The 19,738-nt window shown below is 44.2% G+C and overlaps 1 protein-coding gene across 3 annotated transcripts in view; it reads right to left on the reverse strand.

Moving 5' to 3' along the window:
- TMEM63B (transmembrane protein 63B) overlaps window positions 1–19,738 on the reverse strand; it is a 383,550-nt gene that overhangs the window by 126,637 nt on the left and 237,175 nt on the right. For 2 of the 3 annotated variants that reach the window (XM_086925945.1, XM_086925946.1), the window contains exons 3-4: window positions 16,832–16,911; window positions 9,101–9,145 (exon numbers count right to left, since the gene is read on the reverse strand). In XM_086925945.1, coding sequence (XP_086782071.1) covers window positions 9,101–9,145; window positions 16,832–16,911 — 125 coding nt within the window. The remainder of the gene's footprint in view (window positions 1–9,100; window positions 9,146–16,831; window positions 16,912–19,738) is intronic. The other variant, XM_086925947.1, reaches the window with a different exon arrangement.

The raw sequence follows: 19,738 nt of genomic DNA on the forward strand, positions 1-19,738 counted from the left end.
CCCGTCCTCTCCACTCCTCTTCGCCACCTATATAGATACTTTTCTCAATGAATTAAATCAAGATGAGGGTATAACTCCAGTAGAGGTTGCAGGAGTTAGTTATAGAGCACTGGCGTATGCAGACGATGTGGTGGTGGTAACAACAGATATTGATAAAGCCCTTCCTAAAATCGAGGAGCTGGCAGCCACCTTTGGGTCCTTCTCAGGATATAAATAAAATTTATCCAAGACACCAAACTTTTTGTTGGCCAAAACCCCCGCCCCGACTCAATATAGTTTCCGAAGCAACATATCTGGGAATCAAGTTAACAACCCCAATTTCTGACAATCCTAAACTTAATTACATCCCAATTTTGAAGAAGGCTAATTCCACTCTTGAACAAATTGATCATTTACATTTATCTTTATATGGGAGGAACAATGTGTTAAAATTGTTAATTTTGCCTAAATTTCTATACTTATTCAGAACAGTGCTGCTTGATTTCCCCTTAGATTTTTTTAAACAAATGGAGAAGATGGCAGGGAGATTATTATGGGGCTACAGGGGCAATCGGAGAGCTTACAAAAAAATGATTCTATCAAAGTCTAGAGGAGGGTGGGGCATCCCACACTTTTTGTTTTACTATTTTGCAGCCGTATTACAATTTATGTCCCCCCTAATAATAGGCGCTAAAGCTCCGATGTCACCAACACATACTCCATCTATCTATGAATTTGCACTAGGTACCGAAGCTAGTGGCCATTTGTTAAAAATTATAAAGCCGAGTTACAACAAAAAAACAAAATTTAAGATTTTAACTGCAGCATATAGGGCATGGAAGATCATAAGGAGGTTTGCTGGGATTCCCAAACTGTTGTGCTACACTCCTTTAACTTCACCACATTTGTTCCCCCCTGTATTCAGAGATTATACTATGAAAAGATGGCAGAATAATGGCATTACCTGTCTTGGTGATTTATGGAAGGAAAATTGTATAAATACATTTTCAGAACTTCAATCTAAGTTTAATCTCACTAGGCGGGATTACTTTAAATACCTTCAGCTACATAGCTTCTTAAATTCAATATCGTCTCGTGAGCGACAGGGGCTTCAAAAGATTTTACTGATAGATAGTCTTTACTCAAAAAGAAAGATTGGGTACCTTTATAATTTACTCATTTCTCTGCTCCCAGATGACTTATCTGTGACTCAACAGAAATGGTCTGAGAAACTGGGGGTGGATAATGTTCTGATTAAGGAATCAATTGGGCTAGCTAATTCTATTCTATTTTCTGGGCGATCACGCACACAGCACTATATGGTACTGTTTGATCTTTACTATACACCAGCTAAAGTTATGAAATGGGGAGCAACTGCAGGTATACGCTGTAATCGTTGTACTTTGATAGGAGCAGATGCAATACATATGTTCTCTCGTTGTTCCAAGTTGACTGTATTACTCTCCGCAATTCAGAACTTTCTCTTTGTTATATTAGGAACTACAGTAACTTTAACTCCGGAGTTTATCTTAATAGGGTTATCGTCAAACTCTCTTGAAAACGAACAACGGTCTTTGATATTCATTATGATGTCTGTGCTACGTGCATGTATCACCCAAGAATGGATTAGCCCCGACCCACCTTCCTTCCTTTTCTATGTGGAGGGCTCGCCTTTTAGCTATGTTTAATTTTGAATTGGCTATTTATGCAACAAAAGGACTAAAAAAAAAAAACAATTGGGGAGGAAAATATGGGCGCCGCTTCAACAATGGATTCAAGGGGAAACGAGCGGGTAGTATACTCCATGTAATCTGTGTTAAATCTCAATCTTTATTTCTATTGTTGGATTTTTCTTTGCTCTATTTGCTGATCAGACTTATCATGGTTATGCTATAAAAAATGCTATGCTCTGTTTTATACTGAAAATGTATGTATCTTACAGCTATGAAAAGATTCTGTTAATTTGACTTATTTGCAATAAAAAAAAAAAAAAAAAAAAAATAAAAAAAAAGGAAGATGTGATTCCTTATACGCCAAGGTTATTAGGGAGTTTATCCACTTGCTTAGGGCTTGGACTGCTGGTCTAAACCCCTTCATTCCCGGACCAAAATTTCCTCAAAAGAGAATAGGACTATTCCTTGGGAAAAGCAGAATTCAACTTTGGCACAATGGGAGAGCCTAGATGTACGATTGTGCCCTCAAAACCGCTAAAATAAGTATCTTTACATGATGAAGAGCCTAACTCTATTAACAGCAACCAGGTTTCAGTGTCAATATTCTCGAGAGGCTCAATCAGGCTTTTTAGGGGCCTCTAGAACTGCAGAAAAGACATGAAGTCTCTGCAAATTGTTAAATCCTTGAAATAGTCTTTGGACCAAGTCTTGTACAGCCAACAAGTTCTTCCACAAACCGCTAAACACCCTTACAGCTGCCCACTGTATTTTTAAAGTTGAGATTCTAAGCCCTGACGCAAATCCATTCTGTAACAAAGAAAGGATATTTACCAACAACGTGGGCTGAGTGATTACATTCTTTGTAGTACGTCATTTACTATATGTATACCAATGTTAAGTGTTGGATCTTAATGCAGAAAACTGAAAAGTCCTGGCCAGCTGATCTGAAAGACCCCTCTTCTTTAGCTCTAGCCTTTCAATTTTCAGGACGCCAGTCTGAGCCTCGCTAGAGAGGGGTGACATGGAGAAGAGAAAAGTTTAGGCAGATTGAACAATAGGTAATATCCACTCCGGCTCGCTTCTCATCAATATCAGGATAGAGGGTAGAACCAGGCCGGCGCGATCAGGACTGTGGCAGTCCTTTCCTTCTTCATCCAGATCAACAATTTCAGAATGAAGGGAAACTGAGATAAGTCATACAGTAGGCTCTGGGACAAGGACACAAGAGTGCATTCAATATTCAATCTCTGTTCTCCCTTGCTCTTTAACATAAGAGAGGTTGAAGAGAGTTCCATGGGAACGCAAACCAATCCACCACTGGTTTCCCCAAGTCTGACAGATCTAAGCAAACATCTGAGGGTTGAGACAAAAATCCAGGGAGTATGCAATGATCCTGTTCAGCCTGTTCACTACTGAGTTAGAGATGCCTTAAATATAAACAGCTGCTAATTAACTTATTTTGCCCTCCACCCAAGTGAACATCAGACCTGATATCTTGACAAGAGAAGACGACCACGATCCCTCCTGCCTGTCGATGTAAGACTTTGCAGTCATATTGTCTGTTCTTACAATGAATGAACTGCCTGTCAACAGGGGAGAAAATGGCTTCTTAAGTCACTCCAATTGGATGACCTGAGCTTCTGAATTAGAGTCCATACACCCAGATGAGAATCTGTCCATGCACCCCATCCCACCACAATGGCGTCTGTTAGGATAAATGGAGTCAGAGGCGACAATGACACACCCTTCAATATATATTCAGGAACTTTAACCAACTTTGAAATTCCTGCCTTATACTGAGTCACTAGAATCTGGTGCAACGGATCGCGTTTTGATGTACTCCAATGGGACAACGGGTGCCTTAAGACCTCGTTGAGGTGAAACCTGGCCATGGTACCCACAAGACAGTTACTGCTAAGTACCCCTAGATCTGTAACCAAACTGCTGCAGTTGAAGTCTCTTGCGCTGAAAGACTGGATATGTGTTTCTGTATCTTTTTGACTGTTTTGTACCGAAGAGTTACCATTCCGAGATCTGTAAAGAACCTTACCTGATCAACACATGGTCCTGAGAATGAATCAATTGAGACTTGTTGGTGTTGATCAAGAACCCATATTCTCTCAGGACAAAGAAAACTCTATATGAGAACGTGTTAGTACCCTTGTTACAGAATACACCACATAATCATTCAGAAAGGACTGCACAAACATCCCCTCCTGATGCAGCATTGCCATAAAGGGTGCCAAAACCTTGGTTAAGTCTTGAGGGGCAGTCTTTATTCCAAATGGTAGCCCCCTGAACTGAAAGTGACAATACCCTATTGTGTACCATGGAAACCTCTGGTGCTTAGCATAAATAGGAATATGAAGGCAAGTACCTTGAGGATCAATGATAGCCAGAAAATCTTCCTCTAAAACCATCAGAATTCTTTTTTGAAGTGACACCATCATGAAATGAATATTCTCTATCCAAAAGTTGATCGCTTTCAAGTCTAGAACTAGACTATGCAGGTCTTTTGTACCAGACAAAGTACAGGATAAAAACCAGTTCTCTTCTCCCATGGGGAGCAGGAACAAGGTCTTCCCCAATAACGTCTGTACACCGTCCCTTAGACCTTTCTCTTTGTAGGGTCCTTGGAAACAGGAGTAAGGATAAAACCTGAGCCCCCGAGCCAAGCACAGAAGCATAGTCAATAACTTTTCTTGATTATATTCAGCATCCACCTTTCCTAAACATTCTTTAGCCATTCTTTGTAGATCTCATTGAACCTTCCTCCCACAGCTCCTGATTGAAAGAGAGTAATTGTTAAGATGTGTGTTTAGAGGATCCAGACACAGTAGAAGGCTCCTGTGTCTTAGACATCTTTGTCTGAAACTTCTTTCTGCACAAAGAATACGATTTTGATTCCCTTTTAGAGGTGTCAATATAATCCCAAATCCAGGGCTTAAAGAACGGGAACAACTTCCTTTAGAGGGTAAAGTGTATTTCTTATTGATGAAGGCCTTTGTGATCACTGAATCCAGCTGGGCACTTAACAACTTTTTGACCTCAAAGGGGATCCTTAGTGAATAGGATGTTTCTGAAAAGTGGCTTCCAGTCCCTCATTCACAAGTTCCTTCTTGCTAGAACATTAGATGCTACTAATACAGCTATTGCCTCAAAATGTCTGAAGAGCATCCGCCATAAATTCTAACACCTGCTTCATCTGAACCAGAAGGTCAGACCAGCCTGTGCCCCCTGGATCACCAGTGCTAGTGACTCGAAGTTGCTTACAAGAGACTGAGAAATAGAAGACACATAAGTACTGGCTTTCAGTCCCAGATTACTAATTGTGAAAGATTTCTTCAAACTGCTACAAATCTTATGGACCACTGCATCATTTGGAGTACAGCCATCCACATTCACTGACATTCACCCCATCAAACAGGTTAATGAACAATCTACATTGGCAATATGTGAAATAATGTCTTCTGAGTCCTTCAGCACATAAGTCTTTTTTATAAACATTGGTATGTTTGATCCACCTCATTCCATTGTCTAAAAATAACATCTTAATTTTCATATGTATCAGAAGGGCAAGTGATGTAGGACTAGCCCTACTGGAGGAAAAGACCGTCTGCATCATCAGGAACCAGGACTGGATGAAATGCCAAACTGCATCAAATGTGGTTTGACAACTGTGGCAATTCTTCTCTTCTCACACACTTGCCAGAGGAAGAAGTACTAGCAGAATCTGCATATGGGTCCGAAGAATGGTTCGAAGGAGAATGTGAATCCGATCTTCCAGCTCTAGACGTCTTCCCCTTTCTAGGAGCTTTGGTCTGTAAAGCCTCAGAGACCGCTTTATCAATCATCTGTTGCACTTCTTCAGCAGACAACAGCGTTGGGCTGCCTGGAGACAGTGACCTAGAACCTCTACATCTACTTTTCTGATGCTCTCTGTCATCATGACTATCAATAGAGGAAGAAACCACAGCAGGCTTCCTCTTACCCTTTCTTTCACATTCCATCTTTACTTCCTACTGGACAAATCAGCTGGGAACAAGAGTTGCTGAGATGTAAGCAAGGAGGCTCACACCTCCACTTGTCATTAAAAAACATTCAAGCTGCAATCAGAAGAAGCGAAGGAAACACTTTCCGGCCACTCGAGCTCTCGGACAAACTCCTTTAAGGTCAGGCAAGCTTTTCAAAATGTAGATATACATTTGCAATGATGGCCCTAGTCACTCCAGAATGATTTCAACATCTTCAGCCAGGTGCCCAGTTGCTTCCCGACAGCAATCTGGCAGTGCAGGCACAGCGTGCCCTGTGAACCCGGAAGGGACTCTATCCAGCGTATGTGGGCCACTAACCGCCGTCCTCGCGGGCTGCAAGTAACCGGACCAGCTGCCACCCGCAACGCAATGTTGTAGTCAGGAAAAATGCCACAGGGAGACCGCGTTTAGCTGTGGTACACTTCCATGAGGTAAACATATCGCCGCAGTCAGTGATCCACACCCGAAAGGAAATTTAAATCCCTGACAGAGACAACTAAAAGAGAATGTGATGGGGAGGAAGGGGCGTTTACACCAAAGAGCTTGTTTTTTGAGAGGCAGGGCTGCCTTACTTTCTAATAATTTCAAACAAAGAGAAGGAGGAGGTAATTATCTTACACGTTTGGTAATGAAATGCTTTTGTTTTCTATAACCACGCGATTAATAAAGCAATAGTGGACCGTTTACATAAAGCTGCATCTTACATATTTTGTCAGGAGTTCAGACACTGATCTAATGGTTGTTGGGTAACTACAACATTGATAATAGTTTGCTAAAGGTGACACAATAGTGTGATGATCAAGATTAGATCACTGTAGAAGCTATTGGGCATCGGCCCTGTAATCCTACAGAAGGAAAGATTGTCTGGACCAGGACAGTTGTCAAGGTCCTTGCATCTGCCAGCGTCAAGATCCCACCAAATTGCTGTGTTAGTCTCAAGTTCTGATAGGCGGAGTGTAGTCCTTTTTACAGTTGAGTGTTGGCACTACCACTGCCCAGAAGGGGTCCTGGTGGGAAGAGAGACAATGCTTACAAGTACCCCCAGATAAACAGCAGCAGTGTGGCCACAATATTTTCTTTGTGTAACTTTACTGCTATTGTGTTTATTTAGAAAAAAACATTTTAAACAAAGTTTTGACCCAGTGCCGGGTATCAAAGCGCTTAACATAGCACCAGTTGCGTTACATGAGGACACACATTCATTTTTGTTAGGCACAGGGAGATTAAGTGATTTGCCCAGAATCACAGGATGTTCAGCGTCATTGCCGAGACTCGGACCCGGATCCCCAGATTTAAGGTCGACCGCCCTAGCCGTTAGGCTAACTAGTCTCCCCCAGATTTATTTTCCAAACTAGAGACAGTATTCCGGTGTGGTTTTACAATCACTGCAACCAGAATGCGCAGTATCGCCCATTAATTTTGAGTTTATCCTTGGCCTTATACAAAAATATATAGAAAAACATTCAGCCCAGCAGGTGGAAATACAGCCTGTGGTGTGTCGCATATATGACTTCAGATGTTTCCCATGGTCACAGTACTATAAGGAAACAACACTATGCAACAATTGAATATAGTTATGCACCTGATAGCTTGTACAACATTATTTACAGTGACATCCAGGGTCAACAGCAGGTTAATTGTACCCACGGTTGTTGCAAAGGTTCTGTGTGGTACCTGCCTACACCTGACTGGTGGTATTTTGTGTGTGAATTCCTTTACTTGGAGGCAGTATCAAGTGATGCTACACAATGTGACCCATTACTGTGGAAGTTGCACAAGTTCCTAAGTCTGCGGCTGTGGTAGAAATAAGCAGGCATTCAGATACTACAAAGTTCTCCTTTTACTTAGGCACTTTGAGCTCTTTCACACAGACACTAGCCAGGACGTGGTCACTGCAGAGTGCTTCCCACGTGGCATTCCATTTAGTAAAGATGATGACAAAAGCACCAGTCTCAATATATACACCACACTGTAAACATTTACACCAAATTGAAAGTGTACGGCTGAGGGAAAATGTTGGCAAATGTAAGAGTGTGAGGATGGAGGGGCTTCAAAGGGGGCGGGTCAAATCAAGGGTAGGACACCAGACTGTAAACATTTGCACACACTGTAAACACTTACTAACAACTGAAACACTAGACCCCCTCTCTAAAGAAACATATTTGGGGAGCTGAGAGTACATGGACGCGTCTGTAGAAACATATAAAGAGGTGTAGGTGAGAAACCAATGTGTTTCAAAGGCGACCTCTCAAATCCAAGAGTATGGCGTCATAATGTAAACATTTACGTCACACTGTAAATATTTAGCACCAGGTGAAACACAAGAGTATGTGTTCAAGGACAACTACTTATGTTGTAAGAGCGACGTTTATATGAAAGACTGCATTCAACACAATGAGGAGTAACTAGGGGCGGGGGCAGTGGGGTTTCAAATGGGATCTGTCATGTCAAATGGTTATCAAGTGGCCAGCCCTCCCCCCACATACACAGTTGTATGATAAAAGTGTCAAATCATTCAATAGTAGCACGTGCCAATGTGAGGGTTGGGCCGGAGCGTCACAGTGCGGCCGTCTTGGCTCATGTCCGATCCACGATCACGTACCTGCACGTGGAACGGCTGAACCATTAAACCTAGTATTACAATGCACTCTGATCAAGCAGTATCGGTAAAAGGGCCTGAGACCCTCTTCCCAACAAGAGTTAAACGTGCTCTGGCATTGAGAGCCATCCTCATGTCCATTCCATACTTGCTGCATTAGTGTTTTCCTGGTCCACTGTGACCTTAGTGTTGGGAGCTAGGGCCACCACCAGGCATCATATCGGCAAAACCTTAATATCCAGTCCTGGGCTATCTCTTTCCAATGAAAAATATTATGGAGTGTAGTAATTGGACTAATCTATGTGATAACAATAATCAGTAAACAAGTACACCATCTGTAGACATCTACCACCAACTGGATCACAAGCCCATATCCACAGAAACCCGCACCTCATAACAATCTGTAAAAGCAAAGCCCAGGACTGGAAAGATGGTATTCAGCCAATAGGCACTGATGAGGCATCTCTACTGGGAACTAAACAACCAACCAGAAAATAGTCCGCATCCCTTATCACTTCAAGGCGCAACATGCAATCAGAGTTTGGTTTGTTTAGGAAAGGAAGCAGAACCCAAACAAGCAAGAGCATTTAGGTAGACGCTCAACTGCACACCGCCAACCCAATCTTCGGCCAGCCAATGACAGTTGGCACTGGTATAAAATTCAGCATCAGAACCTGTGTGAATTTATTTGTGTTAATTCGGAAGGAAAAAAATGAGTAAGAATCTGAAAAAGGAAATGGAATAGATTTCAGAAGGAGGCAGAAGAAGAGCAAAACCTGCTGGGGAGGGTGGGATAAGCCTCCCCGAGAACATACTATTCCATCTCCTCTCGGTCGCTCGCCATCGCTTTCCGCCGTTGTCTATGTTGAGGTGGGCAGGGGAAGGAAAAAAAAAGGAGATGCAAAGTTAAAATCAACAACTGCTTGAAGTGTTGTGACAGCAGAGCACTGCCAAGGAGGACAGCCTAGAACACAACTGGAAAAGAAAATTGAAATTAGCGCTTGTGCACACCGTTCCTGCTCACCGTCCATATGGCCAGGTCAAGTGGACAAAGAAAACTGGTTGTTATGGGCACATCTTAAACAGCAATGCGTTGGTCACAAAGCATGCAATATAATTTATTGTTCATTGTCTTAGCACAATTGGGCCACTTCTAAATTTCCTGAGGTGGTTTCCAATCCCTTTATGAACATAGCGCGGTACACGTTTCGGTTGAGTTTTGATCCCAATGAGCAGGTTTTGGTCGATAAATATACGGTTCACGATCATTTGTGATTCTTATATGATGAAGCTTAATTTAAGGTTTTACATCTCAATTTCAAGGGCAAGTATGTCTAGCTGCACATATACGGAGTGACTCCACAATACTGGTTAAGAATAGGTCATCAAGGTAAATATACATAGAGAAGTTTACGCGCACAATTTTAAGTATTGGTCATTATTAAAACATCGATATTGTGATAGATTATCTTAATTTAATGCCATAATTAAAAAAGAATGATTCAATCTTTCTGATACTTTGTTTTGAAATGTTGCCTTCTTATATCAAGCTAAACTAACTAGAGACTGCTCTTGCCGCCCTGCCCCTCATCCTCTGCTGTGGTCAACAAATACAGCACAGAGTATTTGCGCCTTGTACGTTACGTAAATCCCACAAATGTGCTGCTGATAGTTAGGTTATGTTGTTCTTGCCCGTGCCTCATTGCTGCAATCCCTACTCTCCTTTGGGACTCGCCTTCATGGAAAATGGAGCCCTAATAGGTTGCATTTGAAGATGCTCCATTGGTCGAGTCCGAACCATCGACCATATGAGTAATATCTCTAATGCCATCCTTGACATGATTGTCCTGGAAAGTTGTATACTTAAAAGACTCTGCTGCCCATTGTGCCTGACAACCAAAACTTTATTAAAAAAACACCTCTAGTACAATGCTTCATGTGATAGGTCTAGTAGTCTCTAGTGATAAAGCCTCATTGACCACGGAGTCCAACACCTTACAACATAAGAATTGCTTCCTGGCGCAACAACACACACTGTAGTCCTAGCAGCTTTCATCTTCGGAGACAATATAGGTGGTGTCCGACATCATACAATGTATAAACACCTTCAATAATGCAACGCTTTTGATGGTCCCAGAAGGTTGTACTGGCAAAGACTCTGTTGATCACCGAGTCCAACACCACAACAGATACGAATAACTTCGAGTGCAGCATTCCGTATGATGGTCTGAGAAGGATGCACCGTGAGAGACTCCATTTGTCATCAAGTACTACGCCATAGCATGGATGATTACCATCTCTACTGCAGCACTTCACAAAGTTAGCATTTGGGGAGAGACGCAATGGCTGTAATGTTCTGCACCCCTCAATGCGTGCCTACTTCTTCGTCCAGCTAGGACATTTTTGAACTGTTTCTTGAGTGAGACAACTCCTACGTCACCAAGTGCATCACCACTCAGTCTCTTGGGTAATTAAACTGCACCTGAAAGGCACAAACTGATGTTTCAGCCTTCAAGGGGCCTGTGTACATCTGTGTACATCTCGATTGTATGGTTCAGAGTACAGAATAGCTGACTAAATATATGATTTCAAACATGAACAGCACCCAGGAGAAGCAGCTTTCAGAAGGGCTGGCCTGTTCAGGTGAAACCCTTTCTCAGCTTGAATGTTACCAATGAGTTACTGAACACAAGAGAAACTGCTTCTTCGAGCTCTATTGTGCACTGGCTGATTGTACAGTGACTTTCAGTCCACTGGTGGTCTCATACCTTTTAAAGGCCTAAGAAGGAACCTCAGAACTGCATTATTTCCTTTGTTGTGGGGAACATGGCCTGAGGGGGAAAACATCCGTCCCTGAATTGTTTCCCGGTATTGGACGCCTTGGAGACGGGACAGGCGACGGGGCCACAGAATCCGGAAGACACTACTTCAAAATGGCCGCCAGAGGGCAGGTTATATTGAATCACCGGAAGAGACACCTGCAGATGCTGCCGCGCGCTGCCACCCTCCAGGGCATCACACACCACTGGGCTCGGGCTCGGCCATGGAACAGGAATCCGACAGGAAAATTATTAATTTAGGAAGGATTTATAGAGAGAACATTTCAAAAGAATAAATAGAAAATAAAGAGCTCCTCGCTGTGTAAAGTGCACAGATGCTCGGAGCGGCGGGAGGGGCTCCGGAGCCGCAGACGCCGTGGGAGTCCCAGGTGCAGGGACAGCAGGAAACAACACAGGGCCCCGGGGGCGGCGGTGACGCAGCTGTGCCAGGTACGGGCCTATTTATAAACATGCTGCTGGGCCCGATGATGTCTGCCGCTCCGGAGCCCCGGTCCTTTCCAGAGCCCCGGTCCAAAGGCAAGGAGTCTGAAGCGGCGCCTGCCTCTGAATGAGAGCGGCAGCATTCATTCATCCATCCATCCACCAAGCGCTACACACCTCCCCTAGACAACGGTGTGCAGCTGTTTAGAGCATGTGTAAGACAACACTGAATAATGTGGGGGGTGAAAAACAGGCTACTTAGAGGGGCCATCCGATGACTGAGGTCACTAAAACCCCGTGCAGACGTCATCAGGCAAGGCAACACCCTAGCCTGCCTGTGGGGAGTGAGCGCTACCATGTAGTAATGGGCAAAGATGGGGCTTTTCTCCCCTAGACTGAGTGGCCCTTTAAGAAGCAATCACCCCAGGAGTCGTCCAGAAACCACCTATACTTCGATGCTGGTGGGTGTTGTGGCGGGGGCTGGTGGCATGATGAGACGCACACCTTTTTTTCTGGCCAACTGGACACCTGTTGGGTGTTGCAAGGTCTGTGGGTGTTCCCAGTAACCAATCAACAACGTCCGTTTACTATGGATGGTGCTCACTAACATAAATCATTGTTCAATTGATGTCAACAACACTGAACTTCTCGCTAGCGCAGTGGACTCCACACCACTGGAGACGCTGAGAAAGAGCAGTACCATATTGGACCATACCACGAGCCATTCAGTGGCCTTGCCTGATTGGTGCTCTTAGAAGGTACCTATCAAAGACAGGACCTCTGCTTTAGTGCATGAATCGCTGTTTTCCAGGAGGTTTGAGTTTCCTGAAGCTGGACAGTGCACCTCAGGGCAAGACTATTCTATAAAGAGGAGGTTTGAGCGAGCACCTTGAAATCTTTGCCCTCACGACCAACTCAAGATGCCCGGCATGCCTTGGTGCTTGTGCACAGATCAGGGACATGTTTCCATCCAGGGCAGGGTGATCCTATTTCCTTGGTTAGTAATTAACCGATGCTGGAGCACGAGCACTTGTTCTGCAACCTACACTCGAGGCCCCTCAAGGAAGAACAGAATGATGATATACAGTGCTATTTGCACGACTGGAGCACCGGAAACAGTTAGGAGGAGTTCTTATGTGGACACAAGTGTCCTAGACAGGGAGCTTACTGCCAGGGGGCTGAGGCATCAAAGTGAGAGTCACGAGAGAAGAAGCTTGTGATCCTAAAACACCCTGGAGCACCATTCTACACCGGCACCTCCGGCTCGAGCATGCAAAGAATGGGAGGGGAACCCTTAATGTTTTGTTGCTATTAGAAGGAGTTCTTAAAATGGAGCAACATTGAGCTGTCCTGTAGAGTACATTAGAAAGAGAAGAGAAGCTCAGAGTGGGTTCAGGCATGTCACAGGGTTTCTCTGCCCTCTCAAGTGCCTGTGTCCACACAGATAGTTTGTTATAGCAGGGACTTCTAAGAAGTCTGAAATGGCCACCCAGAATCCTAGAGACAAAATCTAGAACTTTTTCCTACACCCAGAGTTACCTGAATGTACATGCTACAAGCAGTGTCTGCGACGTGTGGGGGGCTCCGCCTAAACCACAGATACGAGCTCGTTGATTGCGCACACCTGTAGTTTTAGGTTATAGTCGGTGATACCAAGCAGATGACCTACCTAGACCCCATCGAATGCTGCACCCATGATGCCACATACCTGGCTGTACCCCTCTCTCGTCAAAAAATAATTCCCTTTGGGCGAATTAACACCAATACATAGGTACTTACGGACATACAGTGATCTGACCAATAACCAACATATAACAAGGAAGCAATGAAAATTGGTGAAAACTTCAATATATGTGAAAACACTCTAGAAGAATAAAATATTTAAAACAATTTATTAGCATACATAAATTAAAAACTGAAAATTGGGAAACACATACAGGACGGAATAATAATCAATGAAATCAACATTCCAATAAAAAATGAGCAGACATCCACGCGGGACGTTCGAGACCTTCAGAAAAGAGGACTAACACAAAGTAATTTGTCTCGTGTGAGGTCGAGGGTATTTTACCGGAACGCTGAACCCCCGCCATGTCGAAAAACGTTCCATTGTAAAGTGAAAATCGAGGTTGACGATAGATTTACTGCGTGCATTGGACACCGCGTTTCTATGATTTTTTACCAGCCATAACGCTGGACCTGTCATCTACGCTGAAACTTTGATAAAGACCTTCGCCAGTATTTTTAATCAGAATTCTGTGTATTCTAAGAAGATAATTCGCTGGACGAATATCTCCACTAAACTATAAGGAGGCAGCATACCCTTTATGATACACTGCTAGACCCTTTGCTTGCTAGAGAAGTATTGGGAAACATTTATACGCACTGTCCTGATGAAGGCGGGTTCTAACTGAATATACTGCCGAAACGCGTCGATGCAAGGAGTTAATCCGGGTTGATAAATTAAGGAAGATTCAAAATAACTGTTTAGTGTTTGAGTTTAGTCCTTTTTCCCTGTAGCTCCTTTTTTATTGGAATGTTGATTTCATTGATTATTATTCCGTCCTGTATGTGTTTCCCAATTTTCAGTTTTTAATTTATGTATGCTAATAAATTGTTTTAAATATTTTATTCTTCTAGAGTGTTTTCACATATATTGAAGTTTTCACCAATTTTCATTGCTTCCTTGTTATATGTTGGTTATTGGTCAGATCACTGTATGTCCGTAAGTACCTATGTATTGGTGTTAATTCGCCCAAAGGGAATTATTTTTTGACTTGTGTCAACTGTGGAACCCTATCCCTTTGGTTTTGGGGTCCCTCTCTCTTTTACTAGAGATTCTGTACCCCTCTCTCATCTTCATATGGCATGCCCTCATGGTGGGTTGGCAGTGGCCCTCTGCCTGACTGAGCAACTGACAATGGGGTGAGCGCAGATGCAGGAAGGGGACAGGAGTAGCGAGCAATCTGCGCTACACCTTCTGTGACTGTAACCAAACAGTGCTGTCCTCTGGAATCTGAGGTCACATTGTATGTCCCCGCAGCCATGACGAAATAGTAGAAGTTACGCACAGCCCAACATGGCTTCATTCTATTGGCTGCACCAGATGGCAGCCTGCAGTGCCAGACTGCCACAGTCTGCTGAGGGACCAATCAGCAACAATGAGTCAGGGAAGAGTGCTGAAAAAGCCCGCTGTTTATTGGCTGCAAGCTCCAAGTGCAGGTGCTCCGTGAGGACCAATCATTCACTTACACCTCCTTATTTTCAGTGAGATTCAAATGAGGACAAACTAAAAAAAAACCTGCATGCATGGAAAAGATCCTGCTTTCCCCCCTACAGGTCTTATAATAAGGCAGCCTTTACAAAAAAGTAGCACTGACCCTTGACCTTCATGAACTAGAAGCAGTGTCTGTTGTGGTTGCCCACCCTACATTAGCGGCTACTCTCACCACCCTTGGCATCATCAGCACACTCAAGAGGTTCACCTCCTACGTCTCCCATCTCTCGTCATCTGTCTCCAGGCACTTCTTGCAGAGCCCGCAAACACCCTGCCAGTCAGTGTCAGCCCTCTGTTCCAGATTCAACACCCAATCCACTGGGGGCGTGGTCTCCTCTTTCAGCTTCTCTCATCAAATATCTGGCTCAATCTGTCTCTCCACCGCTCCTCCAATACCACAATAATATACTTTTCAGTATACTCACCACATTGGACAAAACAACCTTGACGTGTTCGTTGAGCCCAAAATTTACCCTCCATCACTGCGACTGCCCTCACAAACCGCCACTGAACTACTAGAAAACGTGCATGTATCATCCATTTCATGCTCCCAAACCCCTAATCAACGCTCTGCTCATGAGCAAGCTCCACTACTGCAACAGCCTTCTTGATGGCCTCACACAGAACTTAAGTGGACAGACTGGAAGGAATGTGTGTCCCTGAGACTGCCAGTTCCTCAGAGTGCATTCTGTAAGACAAACCCACGTGCACAAAGATTGAGTGCAGGTAATAGCAAATGTAATGATCAGACATAAATTCAATGCATTAACTGAAATGTTTCAATAAGTGACTGTACAGCTTTTCGGGAAGAGGTGCAACGTCCTTGTGCGCAATTTTCAAGTCCTCGGGGACTTCTTCGGTGATCGAGGATAGTCCGGCTGCTCTCAGACAGGGAATTGGTCCCTTCATTGTCAGAAGTCTTCACTTTGGCAATATATATGGGGATATATTTAAGTAAGTGATGGAATGTAGTGGAAGAGGATGCACAGAATGTTACAGGAGGGCCACTGGAATTATGTTATTTTGCAGCCATAACTGTATCCACATAATTAGGAATTTGTCGCATTTGCCACATAATCCATCATCTTCTACCTAATCTACAAATGTTCACACAAAAAACCTCTTTACAGCTCAAATGCATCACAAATGACTAAAAACACTGCAACATGTGTTGCCGTGAAGTGGAAAGCCCCGCACAAAGGTTAACTGGTCATCGCTCTGCTGCTTATTGCTGTATTTCGTAGTTCAACCTTTGCCAGGACAGTATTAGCAAGTGTAAAAATGACAAAATAATGAGGCAATACTATCACAAAATGTGCAGCATTTTGCTGTATAAATTGCCTTTTCTTGCGCATAATTTAGTCAGATTTTGTCTTTGGGTCATGGGTTCCCCTGGGAAGCATAAGGGATCCTTCGTAAGTGAGGAGCAGCGAGAGCCAATAAAGAGGCCCTTGTGATCACCAGTCAAGATGAGAACAGTAACCTCTGGACTGTGTTAGGCAGAAAGATGGCGCCTTTGACAGAAGGAGCCCCATCATCCGAGGGTGAAGATGCAGATGCTTTCAAGAAATGCCCCGGAGGGGCTACTGGGTCCCATGGATGTGAGGAGAACAGGTTCCGCTATCAAGAAGATGGACATCAATCGCCACAGGCAGGCAAAATACGTAGGCAGCGGTGCCATTTTACTCACATTCCGATTACAGTACACTCCTCTCTGCTTTCTTGGTTCACCAGATCATTAATCTTATTGAGGGACCATCGAGACCACCTGTACTAGGCCCAGCCTCACCACATACCTGCTCAGCGTCCGGATACCCTCACGGGTGACGAGCAGCGCTCTACAAATCCACCTTACATTACCATTTGCCCTCAATGTAACCATTTTCATATGCTCCACCTCCATCACACCAGGACAAAGCATCGGTCCCCTCCCCCGCTCCTCTACTCAACATCATTTTATCCACATTTACGGATACCAACAACGGCGGTAGGTTTTCATGATCACTCACCTGTCGGCATCAGTCACCAGGGCGAGGCGTCCATAGTCCCAGGCAACTTTACGTAGAATGGAAAAGACAAACAGGAGAGCCTGCAACAAGCAAAGGTTACAATCATGAGCACGGAGGAAGATATATCAAAGGTGAAACAATACCACATAACAGTGTAACTACATGCAAGTGAAGAGTACAGTCAGACGCAGAGCGCTGGAGATCTTCAGGGGTGAAATATCTACACGTCACAACGAGATCGTCAACAAGCAAAGGCTTCTGTCGGAAGCATAATAAAGGCGACCCTCAGACGTGAACCAAGGAATTGTCGCAGTGTAACTAGCTACAAGTAAAGGCTACCCTCAGACAAGCGGTGCCGGGGATTTCAGAAGTGAAATACCTACACATTACAATGGGACTGCCTACAAGCACAGGAGACCCTCAGACTTGAAACAATAAAATATCACAATGTAACTACAAGTGAAGGCTACAATCAGAAATGCAATCAATGCTGGAGTCATCACAATGGGACTGTCTGCAAGCAAAGGAGACCCTCAGATGTCACAGTATAACTAGCTACAAGTGAAGGCTACAGTCAGCAGTCACTCATGCAATGCTGGAGTCATCACAATGTAACTGCCTACAAGAAAAGGCTACAGTCACAAACACAGCACAGGAGAGCATCAGAGGTGTAATTGTGGCACATCCTAATTTGAATATCTACAGACAAAGGTTACACTCGGGCACACAGACAGAAGCCTCAGATGTGTTACAGTGTGACTGTCTGCAATGAAGTGTTACAGTCAGACATACAGGACAGGAGAGCCTCACGGATGAAGCTGTGGCACATCTCAGTTTAAAGAACTACAAACACGAATTACAATCATGTCCGCAGTTTGAAAGTCCCAGGCTGAAGCAACTGTCTGTTTTAGTGAGACTCCCAGAAGTAAAGGCTACTTACTGTTAAGACACATAGTAAAGAAGGCCATCGGATGTGAAACAATGCTCCACCACGGTGTAAATGTCTGCCAGCAAATATTACAGTCCCATGCGGAGATGTAAAACCATTATCTATAAAAGGTGACTTTAAGGTACTTAGCACAGGACACCCTGAGACGCGAAAGGATTCTACCTCTGTGCCACGGGTGACTGTCAGACGCAAAGGCGGGAGCACCTGAGGGGTGAAGTTATTGTATATCTCCGCCCATCTACAAACAAAGTTTGGTCAGGCATGGATTATGGCAGATCTCAGAGTTTACATATTGAAACAGCTCAGCCTCACTGTCAGCAAGGAAAGGCTAAGGTCTGTAGCACCAGAAAGAGAGGTGAAACAACAGTATCTCAGAGGGTCTGCCAGGAAGTAGGTTATATACAGTTCGATGCATAGCATAGAAGATCTTTAGAGAGGACATATCGAATATGCTACTTACCAGTATGCATCGGTTCTTGGCATGTAGGGCTGCTGACATTCATATCTGTGCATAGATCGCCGCCTAGTGTTGGGTCCGGATGATCGCACATTGTTTTCCTGGAAGAGTCTTCGAAGTATCACGAGATAGGTGGCTCCTCCCCTGGACTACAGTGCGCATGGGCATCGACTCCATCCCCAGATTGTTTTTAGCCATTGTGGCCAAGATGGAGCATAGAAAAGTAAGAGATGACCATGAAAATGTATGTTGAGAAGGTAACCCTACTGCTGTGACATGCACCGGGGAGGAGGGTGGGCGATATGAATGTCAGCAGCCCTACATGCCAAGAACAGATGCATACTGGTAAGTAGCATATTCGGTTCGAGGCATGTGGGCTGCTGAATTCATATCTGTGCATAGAATACATAGCAGTCCCTCCATTATCGGCGGCCGCTTGTGCCAGCTGCAGCAGTTTGGAAAAGTGTTTTTAGAACAGCCTGCCCTACAGCTGCCTGCTGTTTGGAGTGCACATCAGCACAGTAGTGTTTGGTAAATGTGTGTATGGTAGACCATGTGGCTGCTCTACATATGTCTTCCAAAGGAATATTTCCAAGGAAAGCCATGGAGGCCCCCAACTTTCGGGTGGAGTGGGCCCGCGGTGGAATGGTGAGAGTGCGCTTGGCTTTCTGATAGCAGATCTGAATACATTTAACGATCCACCTGGCTATACCAGCCTTGGAAATGGGGTTGCCTTTGTGTTGTGGCGAAAAGGCAACAAATAGTTGCTTAGTCTTTCGAAAACCCTTGGTCCTATCAATGTAGTACATTAGGGACCTCTTGACGTCAAGTGTGTGGAGCATCCTCTCCGCAACTGACTCTGGATTTTGGAAGAACACAGGTAGTTCTATAGTTTGGTTGATATGGAACTGGGAAACTACCTTAGGAAGGAATTTAGGGTTAGTGCAAAGCACCACCCTGTTGGAATGAATTTGAATAAATGGCTCTTGGATAGTTAGTGCCTGGAGCTCACTAACTCGTCGTAGCGACGTAATCGCTATAAGGAAAGCCACTTTCCATGTCAAGAACTGAATCTCGCATGAATGCAGTGCTTCGAAAGGGGGACCCATCAGCCTAGTGAGGACCACATTTAGGTTCCACTCGGGAGCTGGTGGCGTCCGCGGAGGAATGACTTGTTTGAGTCCTTCCAGAAAGGCTTTAATGGCAGGCACCCTGAAAAGTGAGAGGTGCTGTCTGTTTTGGAGATAAGCAGCCATTGTGGATAGATGTATGCGAATGGAAGCATAGGCCAGATTACATTTGTACAGATGTAAGAGATAACAAATGATGTCCTGAATAGAGGCATCCAGCGGGTTAATGTTGTGGCCTGCACAATAAATGACAAACCACTTCCATTTTGCAGCATAGCATGCTCTGGTGGTGGGCTTCCTTGCCTCCCGGATGATGTCCATACAGTCAGGAGGTAAGTTGAGGTAACCAAACTGTAAGACCTCAGGAGCCA

This window comes from Lissotriton vulgaris, chromosome 6 (genome assembly GCF_964263255.1).
Source record: "Lissotriton vulgaris chromosome 6, aLisVul1.2, whole genome shotgun sequence".
NCBI classification, from domain to species: domain Eukaryota; kingdom Metazoa; phylum Chordata; class Amphibia; order Caudata; family Salamandridae; genus Lissotriton; species Lissotriton vulgaris.